General features: G+C 38.6%; 1 protein-coding gene across 3 annotated transcripts; it reads right to left on the bottom strand.

Moving 5' to 3' along the window:
* Window positions 1-411: 411 nt before the first annotated feature.
* LOC129168872 (adapter molecule crk-like) lies at window positions 412-16,482 on the bottom strand. Of its 3 annotated transcripts, none has more exons than XM_054754635.1 (3): window positions 15,978-16,482; window positions 8,761-9,368; window positions 412-7,131 (listed from the first exon to the last, which is right to left on the bottom strand). In XM_054754635.1, the coding sequence occupies exons 1-3, from the start codon at window positions 16,198-16,200 to the stop codon at window positions 6,997-6,999; spliced, it is 966 nt and encodes a 321-aa protein (XP_054610610.1). In that variant the 5' UTR covers window positions 16,201-16,482; the 3' UTR covers window positions 412-6,996. The 3 variants fall into 3 exon arrangements, with proteins under 3 accessions (XP_054610610.1, XP_054610611.1, XP_054610612.1); XM_054754636.1 differs by lacking the exon at window positions 15,978-16,482 and adding an exon at window positions 15,119-15,906; XM_054754637.1 differs by lacking the exon at window positions 15,978-16,482 and adding an exon at window positions 15,131-15,906.
* Between the last annotated feature and the right edge of the window lie 1,525 nt (window positions 16,483-18,007).

Here is an 18,007-nt window from a genome sequence, read left to right as displayed (position 1 = left end):
AATCGTGATAAACAACTGTACTATTAACACATCACAGCATAAACATTTTTAAAAAGGCATTTTTTTCACAAGTTTTCCACACAGTCAACGAAATGTAGTGCCATCCCTATGTTCGCTGTGAAACCGTAATAAAAACTAATGCTTAAAAATAATTGATAATGTCGATGGTGTGGTACCCACAAAGCAGCAGAGGCGTTGTTGAGTCACTCTCTATTAGTTTGCCGTCTGAAAAAGTATTTCCTGCTATGTAAAATGACCAAAAAAAAAAAGAACAGATAGATTATTGATGCAGAACTGGTGTAAAAGTATTTGTTTGTTTTTACGGTTAAATAATGACGTACAAATTTGATCCTTTGTAAGATGTCAGCGCAATAAAAACAAGCCCAAGAAACTGACACCAAACGGTCAAGTTGGTACATTTTTATTGACTAGGTATATTATTGACACATAACACGATACAGAAAAATAAAAAAGGTATTTTCTTGAAATATATTTTCATAACACTAACATAATGTACAAAAAAAAATTTTTTTTTGCTTGTTTCTGGTCTTAATGAAACTGTGGTGTGAAAATATCTGAAAAATACTCTTTTTTTTTTTTTTTTTTTGGACATGAAGACTTTTGAAACCAGTATGGGCATTAAGGTGCATGTTAACAGATCATACATACAGTACACATAAGTGTTTTTTCAACATTTACATCCCAGTTGCTATAATGCCATTTAACTGTGAATAATGTTCTTTCATCAAGTTTACTGCAATTCCTCATTAAGTACCTCCGAAGGAACCAGAGTTTTTTTTGTTTGTTTGTTTGTTGTTGTTTTTTTTTTTTAAGTGTTCACTCGGCCAAAAAGACATACTTACTTGATCACATTAAGGTCCGCATTTAGCAGCACAAGAAGCTCCAACATTTAAAGGAGTGCTAGAGCCACACTGGATAAAAGGAAATCAACAAATCAATTTAAGCCATAAATATGACAAAGTATTAGGGCCACATTGAGAAAAATAAACTAATCTGAGATTTTGAAAATGAAGTCATAAATTTCTGAGAATAAAGTCATAAATTCACGAGAAAAAAAAACTTGCAATGTTATGAGAATAAAGTCGTAAATTTACAAGAATAAAGTCGTAATTTTACGACAAAAAATCTCATTAGGAGAATAGAGTCATAAATTTATGAGAAAAAAAACTTGTAATGTTATGAGAATAAAGTCGTACATTTACGAGAAAAAACTTGTAATACTATGAGAATACAGTAGTACATTTACGAGAAACAACTCCTAACTATATGTTACAGGCATTGCCTGAGACAACTATGAAAATGGGGGACTTGTGTGACCTTTGGATGTGGCGGGGTAAGAAAGGCAGAAGTGTGAGCGCCACATGCGGGAGAAGGGTTAGACATGCTCGTTATGTTTGTGCTCAACTGCTCTGTTTTGCTGCCATGTTATACATAAAAGCTTGCCTGAAGCAAAGAGGAAAGTTTCCTTCCTTCCTTCCTGAAGTTAGTCGCCGGACCAAAAGAAAATAGAACTATGCTCTATTTTCCTTTGACACGTAATCTTATGACTTTCTTTTTCGTAAATTTATATGACTTTATTCTCGTAATATTCCGACTTTATACTCGTACGTTTACAATTTTATTCTCGTAATGTTACGACTCTATTCTCGTACTATTACAACTTTATTCTCGTACTATTACGACTTCATTCTCCTAATATTACGAGTTTTTTTCTCATAAATGTACAACTCTATTTTTGTCAATTTCCGATAATTTTCTGATAATTGTCCTACAAATTATTGTCGATAATCGATATGATTGACGTTTTTTGAGTCAATTTTTTCATAAATTGTTTGGCAAAATAATACAAGTACAGTGTTCCCTCGCTCAATCGCGGTTCAACTTTCGCGGTCTCGCAGTTTCGCGGGTTTTTAGTGCAATTTTAGTGCTTTCTTTTTTTACAGCACATAAACACCCATTGCTCTTTGCAACCTGATTAGCTGTAGAACATAGTCAATCAATCTCCTACATGCTGGCCCGCACGGCCGTGTCTCCTGTTGTGTTTATCGCTACCAAACAGCTTGTCTTGCAGTGTGACTTGCAAGTTTTCTCCCCGACAAAACCCGCAAAGTCGACAAAACGTCCTGTACCCAAAAGGCAGAGGACGCCAACCACAGCAAAAACAGTTGGACTTGTGGACACGCTGAAGGAAGGTAGAAGTTACGCGGCTGTAGGGCGCCAATACGGAATAAACGAATCTTCGGTTTGAAGAGGAGGAGGAGTACTGCAGCAATGTTTTAACAAGGATACAAAAACGCTTCAGCGGAGCGGCGCTAGGAGGAAGAGACAGGATTGAAATACGGGTGAGTCACTGAATAACTTCCTGTGTCCAACCTCGTGGGTTGATCATTAAAATTAAAAAAAAAAGGTTTCAACTTTGAGTGTTTAAACGAGAGAAATGTGAGAAAATGTTTATGCCTGTCTGAGAAAAGTGTATAAAGTGTATGGTGAGGGGTTTTACAGCCTTTAAACATCTATAATCATTGTAAAAAAAAATTAAGTTGGCTACTTCATGGACACATGGGAAGACTGTACATTATATCAAAAGCAATAAACTTTAATTTCTCGAGTATTTAACATTGTAATTGGAATGTCAAGAGCTTTTAAATAAAATTGCAGATACAATTGTAATAGCTTAATTAATGTAAGCTATTTTTATGGCACTTATTTTATTACCACTATTAGACAGGATATGTGCCGCTCTTATTTTGAAGGCCAGAAGTGTGAAGTGATGCGTGTTGAAAATGTGTTTCGACTATGGCTAAGTGAGACAGCTATCGAGTGTTTCTTAAAGTCGTGGCTGTTGTCACAACTTGCACAAAGTCAGCGGCCAACTAAAAACGCTGGGTTACATTAACAAGCACGAAAGCACAACTCATCCAGCCTGTGAATGAGCGGTCCACTGGGGAAATATATCCACAACTATATCCTCCTGTGCGAGCTCCCCGCACCATAGAGAGCAGTCCGGGCACAGCGAGGAGGAACTACCGCTGTTACTACGGAGCCGAATATCCAAATGCCAATGTGAAATTAACAGCGACGGAGACAAATATCTTCAACATATACGTCAATATCTTCATAAAAACTTCAACAATGTGTAGAGTGAACAGTCTTGTCATCCAGCCTTTGCGGTAAAGAGAACAAAAACATGCACGCACATGTCAATTTATCGAGGCAAGCAAATTTTATTTTATTTTATTTTTTTAATCATTCAATTATCATGACAGACCTAATCAGAATTTTATGAGAATAAGGGCATAATATTATGAGGTAATTTTAGTATCATATAGTTGAAGTATTAAAGAAAAACTTTTTTTTTAAGTGGTAATATTATGAGACACAAAACTAAATAAAGTTGTAATTTTCGGAAAATTTGGTTGAGGAAAACGTTACATTGTGGGAATAAAGTCATAATATTACGAGAAGAAAATTTACAAGAAGAAAGTATAAATAGTTGGCAAAAAAATAACAGCAGAAATGGAACAAACAGCTGTAATTTTGCGAGGATAAAGTCAAAATATTGAGAATAAAGTCAAAATATTAAAGAGAAAACGAGACGTCTTATAACAAGATGAACTGATAAAACTGGAAAAACAATGTCATTTTAGTAGCATACAGCTGAAATATATATTTTTTCTAAATGCTATTTTTTTTAAGTCGTTATATAAGACACAAACAAAATAATTTGCCATTTTTGAAAAATTAGGTTGGGGAAAAAGTTCTTATACTATGGGAACAAAATTTACAAAGATTATTTAGGAAATGAATATTGAAATTTATTTTTTTTTTTTAAACAGCAAAAATGGGAGAGGGGGGGCACATTTGATACTAATGGGCTTTTTCCAGTATATGACAAAGCTGAAATGCAGTTTTTCTGGAAATCCATATAACTTCTTAGCATATCTACATGTGTTGCTTTACAAAATATCAAAGTGTCCAAGTTGCATTCTTTCATTGTTCACTATGTGGCCCTCGCTGGAAAAAGCTTGGACACGCCTGCACTAAGATAATTACCAATTATGCAGTTTCCTCTAAAATAAAGACTTCACTCACACAATACGTTTTTCCTCATAAAGTTACAACTATTTTCACACAGTACAACAAAAATTCAGACTATTGTCACAATAGTAGCTCATATCCTCATAAACTGACAATTATATTCAATTATCATCATATTATGACAAATTTCTTTGAATGGAAATGTATTACTACTAATGTTTTTATTTTTATAACACAAGTCATAAAATTAGCATTAAAAAACGTTACATTTTGAAAATAAAAGTGCAAAATCAATCTTTTTTTTCAAAATTACGATTTTATTCATTTATTCAGACATTACGTCTTTTTACCTAATAAAACTGCAACTTTAACGTTGTGCAACAATATGGCTTTCTTCACGTAAAATTGTTCCTGTACTCACAATTTTATACTCGCCACAATGGGATTTTCCCCACTGATTCTCATTTCCTTTCCGTCCAGTGTGGCCCTAATACTCCTTCAAACAAATACTCCCAACTTAGAGTACAATGAAATGTTGAGTAATGGGCATGAATCCATGTGTTGAGAAAGATGGATATATACTGTAATATACTGTACGTCCATCAGGTGTGGTTCAAGGTAATAGAAATAGAGCATTAGTTCACCAGAATCCTTAATAATAATGATCATCATCATTTTTGGTGATTGGCACCGAGCAGATTGGACAGTAAAAAAGGTGCAATGGGATACATTTGGCTCAACATTCACTTAAATAAAATACGGTAAGATTTTCAAGCAACACTGTCTGGCTGGTCAGTTGTAGTCCTATGCAAATGTTTCAACTCCCGCAATGCCAGACACGCCAACAGCCCAGTTCCCGCTGCAATAAAACCACAGAAACAAACTTCACCAATTTTAAAACCGTTTGCAAAGCAAAAGTCTTTACTTTTTTTGAGTTCCTGTGAAGTTAGCTACTCTTGAATGACAATAAAACGAGCGGAAAGAATGATCTGAAAATGCAGTGGCACTTAAGAGAATACACTTTTGTTTGTTTCTTAAAACGCTATTTCTCTGTTTCACACCGGAACGACATAATGGGCCGAGTATGGTACGGTAACAAAACAAAATGTAGCATGTCAGGGTTTTATCATTTGGCCCTGTCAAATCTGGGATCACCAAACTTGTAAAGTAAACTGAGGTTGTAGTCTACTGAGGTCTCGCTTTCGGCCCATTCGGACGCGAAAAAGACTTAACAGTGTCCGTGACATGATTCGTCAACTTTGCTTAAATATGTTATATATTGTTTCTAATTATCTTGTACATTGTTCGATTTTTTAGAGTGAACGGTAAATTCGCAAAACATTTACAGTTGAAGGCGCCACCCGTGATGAACCAGCTTTTGCAGTTCAGGCTCATTCCGGAAGTGACGTCATTGGGGTGACACCTCTCAGCTAAAGCAGAGTAAACAAACGCTTCTCGAGGTAGATCAGCAACGGGGTTTAGCATATTTTTCATCAAAATAGTAGTCATGCCAAAACGTGTTGCTGCTGGATGTTCACAGTAACCGAGTGATACTTTACGTTTTGTTTTGTTTTCCAAAAGAGGCAGGTTTACGAAAACAATGGACGATTAAGTGCAGAGAACGAGAGACAGATGGAAGCCCGCCTCTAGTTCAGTTTTTTGCAGTCATCATGTCACTGATGACTGCTTCGAAGGAATACCTTTACAAGAAGCATTTGGCTTGAAAGTACGGCATACACACATTCTGAAAAAGAATGCTATTCTGCTGGTACACAGTAAAACAACCAGGCAAGAACGACGTCAAATTTGCCACACAACAGTAAGTCATGTCTTTTTTTACATAATGTCTTCTAAACACTATTCCACGATAGTAACAGGTCTGCAAAGTATTATACAGGTTATAGAAACGTCTTTTTCACAGTGATATGGTGACGGCGGGGCCGGCGACAGCTGGGAAATATAAAACAAAAGAGGCTATAAAGACCCCTTTGCGCTCATTAAGATGCCAATTTAAAACAGTAATTGAAGGATAAGCAACTCCAGAGTAATTTATACTAACCATTCTTTGTTTTGAAGACGTCCAATCTTCATCTCCATGTCTTGAGGCTTAAGTCCATGTTATGCAAGGTCTCTATTTCATCTCCAAACGTTTCTTCTTTTTCTCCTCAAAATATTGACACATCGCTCTAATATTCGCTATAATCACCGTAGACATCCTCCGTCTCGTACACCGCCATGTTTTTTGTACCAGAGTGGTAGTACTCCGATGGCGTCACTTCCGGAAATGAGCCTGAACTGCCAGAGCTAGCTCGTCATGGGTGGCACCATGAACTATAAATGTATTTTTTTTGCTAATTTACCGTTTGCTTTCAAAAATCGAACAATGTAGAAGATAATTACAAACTATTTATAACATATTTAAGCAAAGTTGATGAATCATGTCTGGGCCCCTTTAGCAGTTTAATGTTGCCCACCCGTAAGCCACAGGTGTAAACGTTCACTTTTGGTTTAATGTCGAGCACATGTAATGAGGGATTTTAAACAATAAAACAGGGTGAGACTTCTGTTGCTGTTTTCACCTGATAAAAGATGGGCACTTGCAATCCCAATCATAATAAGCAACCTAAGAAAGTCATCTATATACCTTATCATTAAAGGCATGTACAAAAACTGAATGTTATTGTCTCATTTGGGTTTGACTGACTTGATTACTTTCATGGTTTCTGTTCTGGAAAAGCTCAAGTCCAGCGTCCATCTGAAGAGAAGGCATTTTAATTTAAGCTTATCTCATCCGACATGCCTTTACCTCGGCCCTAAGGGGGTCCGGGACCTGTTTAACTCTCTTTGTAGTTTTGTGTGTGTGTGTGTTTGTTTTTTCCCCCCTTCACCGCAAAAATGAGCGAAAACGAGGTGGAAGGTGACACATGAAAGCGTATCTCAGCTCTCGTCATCCGGGTGGTGTTGCTCCAACAGTCGGACGTGAGTGAAAGGGAAGTGGCCTCGCTTGCCCTTGCACTCGCCCTCCCACTGGCCGTTTACATTGATCTTGGTCACTTTCACCATGTCTCCGACCTGTTGAATGATATTGAAAAAACAATATATTAAATGCGTGATGTGTATGGCTCATTATTAACACTGATTTGGGGAATGTTTACACCAAGAACGGTGATAATAATCAAATAGTAGACTGAGCAATTGAGGCTAAATGGAGTGCACTACTTGCTGCAACCAGAAGAGGCGCTGTTGATTCGGTCTCAATCAGTTTGCCTTCTAATGAAAACCATGACATCAGCTATGGGAAGTTATGCAAATATGACAAAATATGACAGATAAAAAAATTTATAATTTCAATTTAAAGTAAATAATAAATAAAATATAAAAATATAAAAAAAACACATTAATTAATTTTGCCAGGAAATGTAGTCAAATGCCCATCCATAGTTAACACTGCAAAAACAAAGAAAAAAACATTTTATTTTTTCTTTGCATCTTTGAAAATAGTATAAGGGATGGGCAATATTATCGATTATTAAATATTCAGTGGAATCCATTGTAGATTAGTGAATTTGTAAAAATGGAGTGCACAATTTGGCAGCAACAGCAGAGGCGCTGTTGATTCAGTCTTAACTGGTTTGCGATCTGAAGAACATGATGTCAGCTATGGGGAGTTGAGCAAATATTACAAAAAAATACCAAATCTTTAAAAAGGAAAAAACTTTTTAAAACTTGAAAAAATGTAAACTAAATAAAAGTATTAAAGGATTAATGACGATGATTAATTTTGTCAGGAAACGTAGCCAAATGCCAATCCACAATTTGCACAGCAAACAGTGGTTTTGGTCCGCCACATATCAGATAAGAGGCAATCATTGTTGTCCAAAGTCAAAGGATATGTGTGTGAATAGTTTGTTTTGCTGAAAACCCAAAGATAATTGGTCTGTTTTCATGGATGACTAAGACTTTTTTTTTAATTCACATTTGAGAGGCTGAAATTTGAAAGGATATTTACATTTTTACGTCACAAACACAAGGAAGCAAATACAAAAATAGCTGTCGATTAATTGGATATAATTGTTGTAGCTCTAACTGCAATATTAGGAAATATATTTGGGGCTAGGTGTGCTAACTCCCTCTTATACGCTTCTTACAAATGAGCACTCAATCTGCATGATATCATAAAGGTGTCATTTGGCCATTAGAGGGAAGGTGTTTAAAGATGCATGCGTAGCTGTGTTACAATTCATCATTGGACTACAACAGAGGTCATAGAGAGATGAAGTAAAACGGGAAATACTGTAGAACGGGATAGAACATTTATGCAAACTGTGTACTTAATAGTCAGTTTTCAGTGACTAAGAATATGTGGCGGAAAGGCCAAAAAGGTGTGGAAAAATATACTGTATATATGTCCCCAGAATGCTCTGCTGCTCTAGTCTACACAATGAGACACTTCCATCACTGAAAACGGGACACAATGAGCGAGTGTTGCATTCTGTGCAGATATGTGCTGGTCAGTGTGTCACTGTGTGTGGCTGTCAGCTCACATTTGTAAGGACACTTTGTGCAAATGCACACATGCGTGAGTCGGGCATTGATGAGCATTACAAGCTCAGCTGACACAACGACGACAGGGAGGACAAGAAGAGAAGCAAATGAGGGCACAACAGTGAAAAGAGGAGTGAAAAAGTGCAGAAGCGCTACCTCGAGTGCAAGCGCCGTCTTGTCGTAGGCGTTGGGCACCCTTTTCTGAACGGCCCGGGCGTAGACAGGCCCATTCTGTAGGTTGGGAAGCTGGGTGTTGACCACCGGCTGAGCGTACTGGCCTGGGTCACCCAGTGCATTGCCCTGAGGGGCCCCCGTTCCGTCCGCACTAGCCAGCGCAACACCGACGTGCCCCCCTTGTCCAGTGCCCACAACAGGGGCGCCCAGGCCGCCGCCGGCGGTGGGCGAGGAGGGCCGGTACTTCTCCACATAGGGTACAGGAATCATCCCGGCGCGCCCCTCCTGGTTGGCGGCATTCCACCACTGCTCCTCGGGCTTTTCCAGCACGCGCAGGATGTCGCCCTTGCGGAAGGGCAGGTCCTCCTCATCATTGCCCAGGAAGTCAAAGAGCGCCCGGACAAACTCCGCCTCCTCGGGCTGCTGGGGGGCACCGGCAGAGGAGGCGCTGACAAATGCAGAGTTCTTGGATTTGCTGATGGGCTCTATGAGGGTAGTGGTGTCCAGGTAGTGGATCTTGTAGAACTCAAGCAGGGACGGCAGGGCCTCAAACTCCTGATCACCGATCCGAAACCGCGGAGGAGCCAAACCTGGCAGATGAAACACGTTAAGCTCGGCACACACATTTCGATTTGTGTGTGTGTGTGTGTGTGTGTGTGTGTGTGTGTGTGTGTGTGTGTTGGGGGGGGATCACTTGATGATGTACTGACAGACACCTGAAGTTGTAATGTACACTACAGTCGTCACTCGCAATACTGTGGTTCGATTAAATAAATAAATGATTTCTGTTTGTGGTTGACTACAGTGTATTATTTGTCAGAAAATATTGAAAGACAAAAGGTATATGTCGTGTTCTGGCCACTGGGCATCACTAATGTTACATTATCAAGTCATGACATTAGATTACCTTTACACTGCATGAAATCAGCCATGGCATGTCTGACATGATGGAGTGAAAAGAAGTTATCCTCCCATTAGTGTGGAAGTGGTAAATTTTTGGCTTCTTCCCCACTCCCTTAAGTTTAGAATACAGTCAATAAATCGGAGGCTAACGAGCTCACTAGCTCTCTAATGGTTAAAGCCATGGCTGTCTCTTGTTTCCCTGCAGGGATCCCGTGGTCTGCGCATTACCGTTGCACAATTTGATGTAAACAAAGAACAATAGGAGTGTAAGGTGACTACAGGGGTGTTATTTCATGTCTACTGAGCTCTAATAATGGTAAAGATTGTATTTAGAAAGTCAAACAGATTTTCTATGCACTAGCAACAAAAATATTCTATCTGGAATTGTGAATCCTACTTCGCGGAACTTCACTTTCCGTGGTCGGATCTGGAACCAATTGACCGCGATAAACGAGGTATAACTGTAACGAGACAGAAACTGTAATTTCACAAGAATAAACTCGTAATATTAGGAGGAAAAATAATGTCATTTATTTATCAATGATGATAAATGTCATTTTAGTGGCATAGAGTTGAAATAGTAAAGAAAAAAACTTTTAAGCATAATATAAAAAACAAACAAAGTCGTATTTTTTGGAATATGAGGTTGGGAAAAAAGCTGCAATGTTACGAGAACAAACTCAAAATAATAATAATGAAAGAAAGTATAAAGTCATACTATTAAGAGAAGAAAAATTACAAAAAAAGTTGAAATTTGTAATTTACAAGAAGAAAGTTTTAATAGTTGGACAATTAAAAATGGAACAGAAATGGAAAAAACAGCTGTAATTTTAAGAGAATAAAAGGTGGATGAGTGGTTAGCATGTTGGCCACACACGTTGGGCATCTCTGTGTGGAATTTGCATGTTCTCCCCGTGCATGTGTGGGTTTTCTCCGTGTACTCCGATTTCCTCCCACATTCCAAAAAAAAACAAAAAACGCTGCATGTTAGGTTAATTGGAGACTTTAAACTGTCCATAGGTATGAATGAGATGAGTGTGAACGGTTGTTTGTCTATATGTGGCCTGCGATTGACTGGCGACCAGTCCAGGGTGTACTCCGCCTCTCGCCCGAAGTCAGCTGGAATAGGCTCCAAGATACCTGCAACACTAGTGATGATAAGCGGCATAGAAAATGGATGGATAAGAAAAAATGTCATTTTAGTGGAATTCGCCTGTATCACAAAGCTAAGATGAGGTTTTTTTCTTGAAATATATATAACTTCTTAGCATATCTACAGTATATGTGCTGCTTCACAAAATATCAAAGTTGGCAAATTTGCATCCTTTCATTTTTAACTATGCGGACCTCGCTGGAAAACGTTTGGACACCCTTGCGCTAGCCGGTTGCTAGTTTTAATTTGTTTTGCTTCCCGATTGGCTATTGTGTCATTTCATGTGACAAATCACCATCCAAGACTCAGCCGTCCTTGTCGTTTACCACACAGATCAGGATTTTCAATTGCAAATATTGTTTAACATTTAGAATATTCGCCCACGACTGTTTTTCGATCGTGTCCGGGGCGAAAACCTCACAACCACAAAACAATCGGTCTGGATATTCTTCTATCCATCAGATAAACGGGACCATCGGAAGGATGGAATGGGGCTGAACATCTGACCAAATAGCTTTGTGGTGTGTACCAGGCTTGAGTTAGTTTAGGGTAGAACACAGGAAACAGGAAGTAAAGCAATAAAGCAGTGGCGGGCAGTGAATTTAGGACCTGGGCCTTCAGTGGGGACCCAATCCACCTCTTAATACGACCACTAACACGTCACAATTACACAAACCATCAATAATACACAAAAATGCATTATAACAATGCATGGAATTACAGAATTGGGGATGAATACCATTCCTACTAAAGTAAGAAACCCAGTTATCCCTTTATCTTCCAATACATTGTCTCTAAAGAAGTACAAACTCCAAACATCTATACTACAAAATCATCTGGAGCTGTTCGGAATCAATATTTTTCCTATTCCTCAGTCTGACAAATATAAAAAATATACCCCATATATAATATATATAATCTCACTTATTTGTACGTAAAATGCACACAGCAAGATGAACAACACCGTGTCTGTCTCCTTTCTTTGTGTCGGAACGGGATCAAGTATGCACTGTGCAGTTCATGTGATGATCCATTCAGGCGCACTGGTAACTTTGAGTGTTAGGGAATCAGCTGCCAGACATCAACCGATCAGAGGACATGGCCTTGTGAGGTCAACCTGAAACCTGATTGGTTAAATAAACAGCAACATTGCTAATAGTGTTGAAGTGACACTGGCCAGTACTGATTCTGAAGGCCCTGGGCAGATTCGATCGACATGGCAACACATTGAAGCTGAATTCTGATTGGACAAACGTATCTAACACGTACTGGAAGCATTGCAGCCAAGAGACAAGCTACAAACTGAATTCAAAAATGATATTTAAAAAACAAAACGATTCAATTTGATTCTACGGTTGTTTGTTGACGTCAACATTAGTCTTACATTATAAAATACAAAAGCCAATTCTATAAAAGTAGCTTTCTTACAGTATTTTCAAATGTCTAAAAGAGCTCATCATACCCCCAAGCATGCTGTAAGGCAGGTTCCTCAACCGCCCAAACTTTCTGCCGTAATGATTTTTAAAAAACATTGAAAAATAAAATCATTTGCAAATAACTACATCAAATTTTATGTAAGTGGATATCAATTTTTTAATTATTTTATTCAAAAATAATATACAGTTAGAAATCCCCCAGTTTTACATATGTTTGTTGCGAGCGGCGACCTGTATCACTTTGCTGAATGTCCTTGAACGCACCATTCCATCTAACTTTCTCCCGCTGCACAGACACTATACTGGATTTTTCCCTTTTTTTGTTCACCTCATATTTGCTCCAAAATGCTAATACTATTGAGAATGCATAAAGGTAAGATTTGATGACCTTATTGACTGAATATTTGTTTGTTGAATTTGTGCACAATCTCAAGTTAATTCATACTAGCAAACAGCGACGTATAATCTTGTCTTTGCAAAACAAAGTCCAGGCTTGTACTGGTGGATGGTGCGTCTGTATTCATTGAGTGTTTTTAATTTGATGTTGTTCCTGTCTTAGTTTTACACAATAAATATACGATAAATAAATAAAACATCGAATTGCTATAACGTACGCATTGGTAGGCCTGTCACCATAATCAATCAATCCATTAATCGCACGATAAATAAAAACAAACTCAGTAATTTGGCTAGCCTAATATATTGACGTGTGCACACGTGTACCAAACAGGTCATCGTGTCCAGAAGGAACATTTGTGTGGGGAAGCATTTCCCCAGCGGACCGCTCAATTGTGGCGGAATGTCATCCCAAACACTAATCCCACTTCCGAACTAAACGTGGTGACACCGGAGAAAGTTGGCGGAAAAACTCCTCTTACGGCGCGTGAATGGAAGCTAGCTGGGTTAGCTTAGTTTAGCAAAGAATGGTAGCGCGGCTGTGTGTGCGTGACTGAGGTTCTACGAGTGTGTTTACACCATGTTGTCTTTTACCACTTGTTAATGTAAGCGAGCCTTTTACGATGCCCACAGACGTTGTTCTAGTATTCAGTGAAATAAAGCGACGGGCACGTTTATTCTTGTTCCCTGCTCGTCTTACGCGTCATCAAACATTCTTAACATACACAATACACTTCTGGCCTTCAAAATAAAAGCCCAACATCCTGGCTACATTACAATTGGAATTGCATTGGTGACTACGTCTTCCCTAACCACAAGCATTGCAATTTGTTGAGGATTTTGTAGAAACGTTTGCAGGGGCTGATATCTTATTAGAAAAGTTAGCCAAGCGACATCCGCTTCTGAATTACTTGACCAAATTGTCCAATGATCTACTGCATCAAGGAAGTGTGAGCTGACGTCAGCTTTGACGCACAATGTGAACTTCAGAGTATTGCCGGGTTATGTCTCCGTTTTTTTCCTCCTTCCTTATTCAGACAAATGTAAGAGACACTGATTCAAAATCAGAACTATTAGGATTAGGATTTTTATGAAAGTGCAATTTTGTTAAGACATTGAGAGTCCATTTTATTTTCATTTGTCCTTTTTGTTTTAAGTATTTTATTTAAAAGCTCTTGGCATTCCAATTACAATGTTAAATACTCAAGAAATTAAAGTTTGCTTTTGATAGGATGTACTTGCATTATTATGCCATTTATTATTATTAAATTCATGAAAAAATGGTCTGAAAATAATGACAGCAATTTCATTTATCGTCAATAATTTGTAGGACAATTATCGCCCAGTAAAATTTGTCATTGTGACAGGCCTACGCATTGCGACTATTTACATCCATTCTCGTCTTCACTCATGCTAAGCTACGACGCACGCGAGACAATTAGGGATTTCCCGATCAGATCGACTTGTATTTAGAAGAATGGATAATATCGGCTTCCGCCATGAGATCGGGCCGATCCGGTTGCTCTATCACGCTCGTAACTCTGGGCCACACTCCAACACGGTAGGTGCGGTAATGCGCCTCAAAGCTGGTTGCCACTCGACTCGTTCCACCCGCAGGAAGAACAAACGCAGCACCACCATGCAGACATGTCCCATCATGGCGGAATCTCATCACAAACACTACTAAACATGTCGAAACAGCGGCGAAAAACCTTGGAAACTCCTCTGTTACGGAGTGTTAATGGAAGCAAGCGGGGTTAGCTGAGTTTAGCAGAGCATGCTAATGCAGCTGTGTGTGTGTGTGTGTGCACGTGCGCACACGACTCAGGCCTGATGAAAATATTTTCACCGTGTTGTGTTTTACTGCTTTAATGTAAGGACTATTTTAAAATGCCCACTGACGACGTGCAGGTTCTGAGCGAAAAAAGACGAGGGGCACGTGCACTCTTGCACCCAGCTCCTATCAACCGGAAATTTCCATCCTCAACACTCTTTCGACCTTCAATATAAGAGCGCTCTTTGTCACATTTGTTTAATCGTGCAAACAAAATAAGGGTGTCAAAAATATCTTACATTAATAATGCAATTGGAATTGCAGCTGTGACTCCATCTTCCTTAATCACAAGCACGGGCATTACAGTTTGTTGAAGATTTTGTAATATGTGCCAAGGCTGACATCCCATTAGAAAAGTTAGCCAGGCTACATCCATTTCTCAATTACAGGACACAATGGGCCAACGATGTATTGCATGTGAGGATTTTTGCATTTGATTCATAGATCATGTGGAAAGTTGATTACGTCCAAAAGGTTTCCCATTGTTTTACACAAAAACTCCAATTTCAAAACAAGAGACTGAGAGGGATGCAAGAAAATGCTGCAGCAACGTGGAGACTGTGGAGCGAGCCAACATTAGCATGTGTGTTTATTTTTGTCTGCTTGACAGATACGTACTGGAAATAGTACCTTGTAGTACCTCGTTTCTCCAAACAAGGCTATACGGCTCCATGATATGTGAAAAGGTACACAAAAAAGCCCAGAAAGGCCAAAGGTTGAGCAATAAAAAAAGCACAGAGTTGGAGCTGGAAGTAGGGCTGTGAGTGTGCAAGAAGGCAGGATGACAGACATTCCACAGAAGCCAAACTGAGTAGTCATCCCCAATTGTGACAGCAGAGCCTGCCTAGTTCCATTCAAAAAAAAATAACGGGGCAGTCAGCCACCAGAATAATCTTCAATCTTACATTTGTGCTAAAATGAATTAAGCCTGTTTGGGTTTATAGCCAGGAGTGGGACGTCATAAACCAAAGCGCATTCAGAAATATGTCAGTCCGGAGGCACTTTACTCAAAATCTCAACATAATTTCATCAGAATCACTGCCTATTTGCATCCTCCGGGTTCAATTAATGTGTGCGTTGCATTACTTATGATACAATTATTGCAGTCATGGCGTAAACGGTTGTTTTCTGTCATGCTACATGGGCCACTAGCTAGCAGTGCACCACAGCGCTACACCACTCTTACAACTTCCAATTTAGGTTAAAATAAAAGTCTGGTGCAGGTTTACAATGCGCCGATATGCAAAGCAGGGAATGCAATAACAAAATATGTGCAAGCCTCTGAGGGGTAGCCAAGTTCAAACGGCAAAATGCTGCCAAACGGATCAAATTGTACTTTCCACTATGGCGGTTTAGTGCACACCGTGAAGGCGGAACTGGGAGGGGGCACAGCAATAGCAAGCAAGTCGGGACGGCATTTTTTAAGTACTATTTTGCACATCAGGAAAAGGGGTTAAAGTAGAACATGTAAAATTACCTGAGCCGGATAATCGATTATTATTACTGATGCTGTTGATGATATAATGGGACACTTTGGAGTTCTCCGACACGGACAGCACGTAGTCCCCGGGGCTGGTGATCGAATCCCTCACCAGGAAAACGCCATGCCGCTGCCCCTGTAACAGAGAGACGGCTTCCTGGCGGCTCAGCCTCCCCCAGTACCAACTCGCTCGGTCTTCGGCGTCAAAATGACCCGCCATGGCTGAACAATTCCGCCCGAGGCTTGAGGCCTCTCTTTAGCCGCAACTCATACAAAAACTTTGGGTCGGAGACTCTCCCCCCGCATTAAAAAAAATGTGTAATATGACGACTTGAGGCGATTTTCGCGAGCAACGTCGAGGCGCTGAGGGTTTATGTGTTATCGTAGCACAGTAAAACCCTTATACACAACTGTTTTGTGTGATGAAATGACGCCTAAATCCCAAAGTAATATGCAACAAGAAACTCCGGGACTGAAATGGCGGATCTGGGGAAAAGTTGACCTCATCTACCGGAAGGGATGCCTGGTCAATGGGAAGAGGTGCGTTCAAGACCTCTGGCGAACGTTGGAAATACAACACACGTGTTTCAAACTAATTTCTGGCAGTATTTTGAAAATATTTCTCGTACTTATAGTGATTAATTCGTATTTTTGCAGTATTTTGTTGATATTACAGGTGTACTTCATGAACATAAATCTAGTGAAGTGCAGCATGGGCAGTGGAAGGCAGAAAAATTCAGAAATATAAAAAAAAAAAAAACAATAGACACACACACACCTTTTTGAAATGTATTTTATTTTTTGTAAATAACTATGTGGAATTTAATATAAATGTATATTCATTTTGGAATAATGACCATCCACCCAGACAGTCGAGGCGCCAGTGTAAAATTGTGGCCAAAAGTTTAAATTTGACTTAAATTTGGTGTTTTATTTTTCTTTTTTGTGGTCCTCATCTTCTCTTTGGTAAACAGACCCAGGCTTGCACCTACAGTGAGTCAGTATTCATTTCGCCACAATTAACGCCACATATTTATCTTTTTTCTCATTTTTGTGAACGGAAAGGTTTTCATTGAATCATTTTCCCTTTTTTATGTGGCTTAAAAAGCTAAGCAAAATATCACAGTCCCCAATCTTTATACTTGGCAAAAATGAACACGTTATTTTTGTGTAACAAAATGATCATTTCTATTAGTGTCTGTTGTGCTAATTGCTAATTGCTAATTCTAAGGGTATTTGTAAAATGTTACTGCCTAAATTTGTGCAATGTGCACAAAATCATGCATACTGGACAGCAGTGGTCTCCAAAGTGGCCTGGGGGACAATTTTTTTATTGGCCGGTGGCACGTTCTAAAAATATAAGGATAAAAAAACCAAATACTAACAGCAAAAATGTAACAATCACCAGTATTTTATAAGAATAAAGTCAAAATATCAAGAGAAAAAAGTCAGTTACAAGAGGAAAATGTATTTTATTTATATAGGTTGCGGAAAAGTTATAATGTTACCAGAGTAAAGTCGAAATATTTTGGAATGAAGTCATAATTACAAGAAGAACATTTACTCGAAAATGGTTGAAATAGTTTGGAAATTTAAAAAAAACAACAGCAAAAGTGGAAAAAAAGAGCGGTAATTTTACAAGAATAAAGCAAAAATATTAAGAGAAGAAAAAGTCTTGAACGGGGAAAAAAATTAAGAGAATAACGGTGTAAAATGATTAGGAAAAATGTCATTTTAGTAGCATAAAGTTGAAATATTAAAGAAAACTTTTTTTTAAAGTCATAATATGGAAGCAAAACAAAAATAAAATGTTAAGTTTTGAAAAATTAGGTTGGGAGAACGATGGAGTTTTAGGGCCACATTAAAAGAAAACATCTGCATTACGAGAATAAAGTCAGAAATTTATGATAATAACGTCGGAAATCTACAAGAAAAAATGTCGGACGTTTACGAGAATAAAGTCGTCATTTTAGGAGGAAAAAAAGTCCTAAATTTACAAGAAAAAAGTTGTCATTTTACCTATGACC

The sequence above is a fragment of the Dunckerocampus dactyliophorus genome, chromosome 16, assembly GCF_027744805.1.
Source record: "Dunckerocampus dactyliophorus isolate RoL2022-P2 chromosome 16, RoL_Ddac_1.1, whole genome shotgun sequence".
In the NCBI taxonomy this organism is placed as follows: domain Eukaryota; kingdom Metazoa; phylum Chordata; class Actinopteri; order Syngnathiformes; family Syngnathidae; genus Dunckerocampus; species Dunckerocampus dactyliophorus.
The sequence above is the reverse complement of the archived record's forward strand: the minus strand, read 5'-3'. Positions and strand labels throughout refer to the sequence as shown.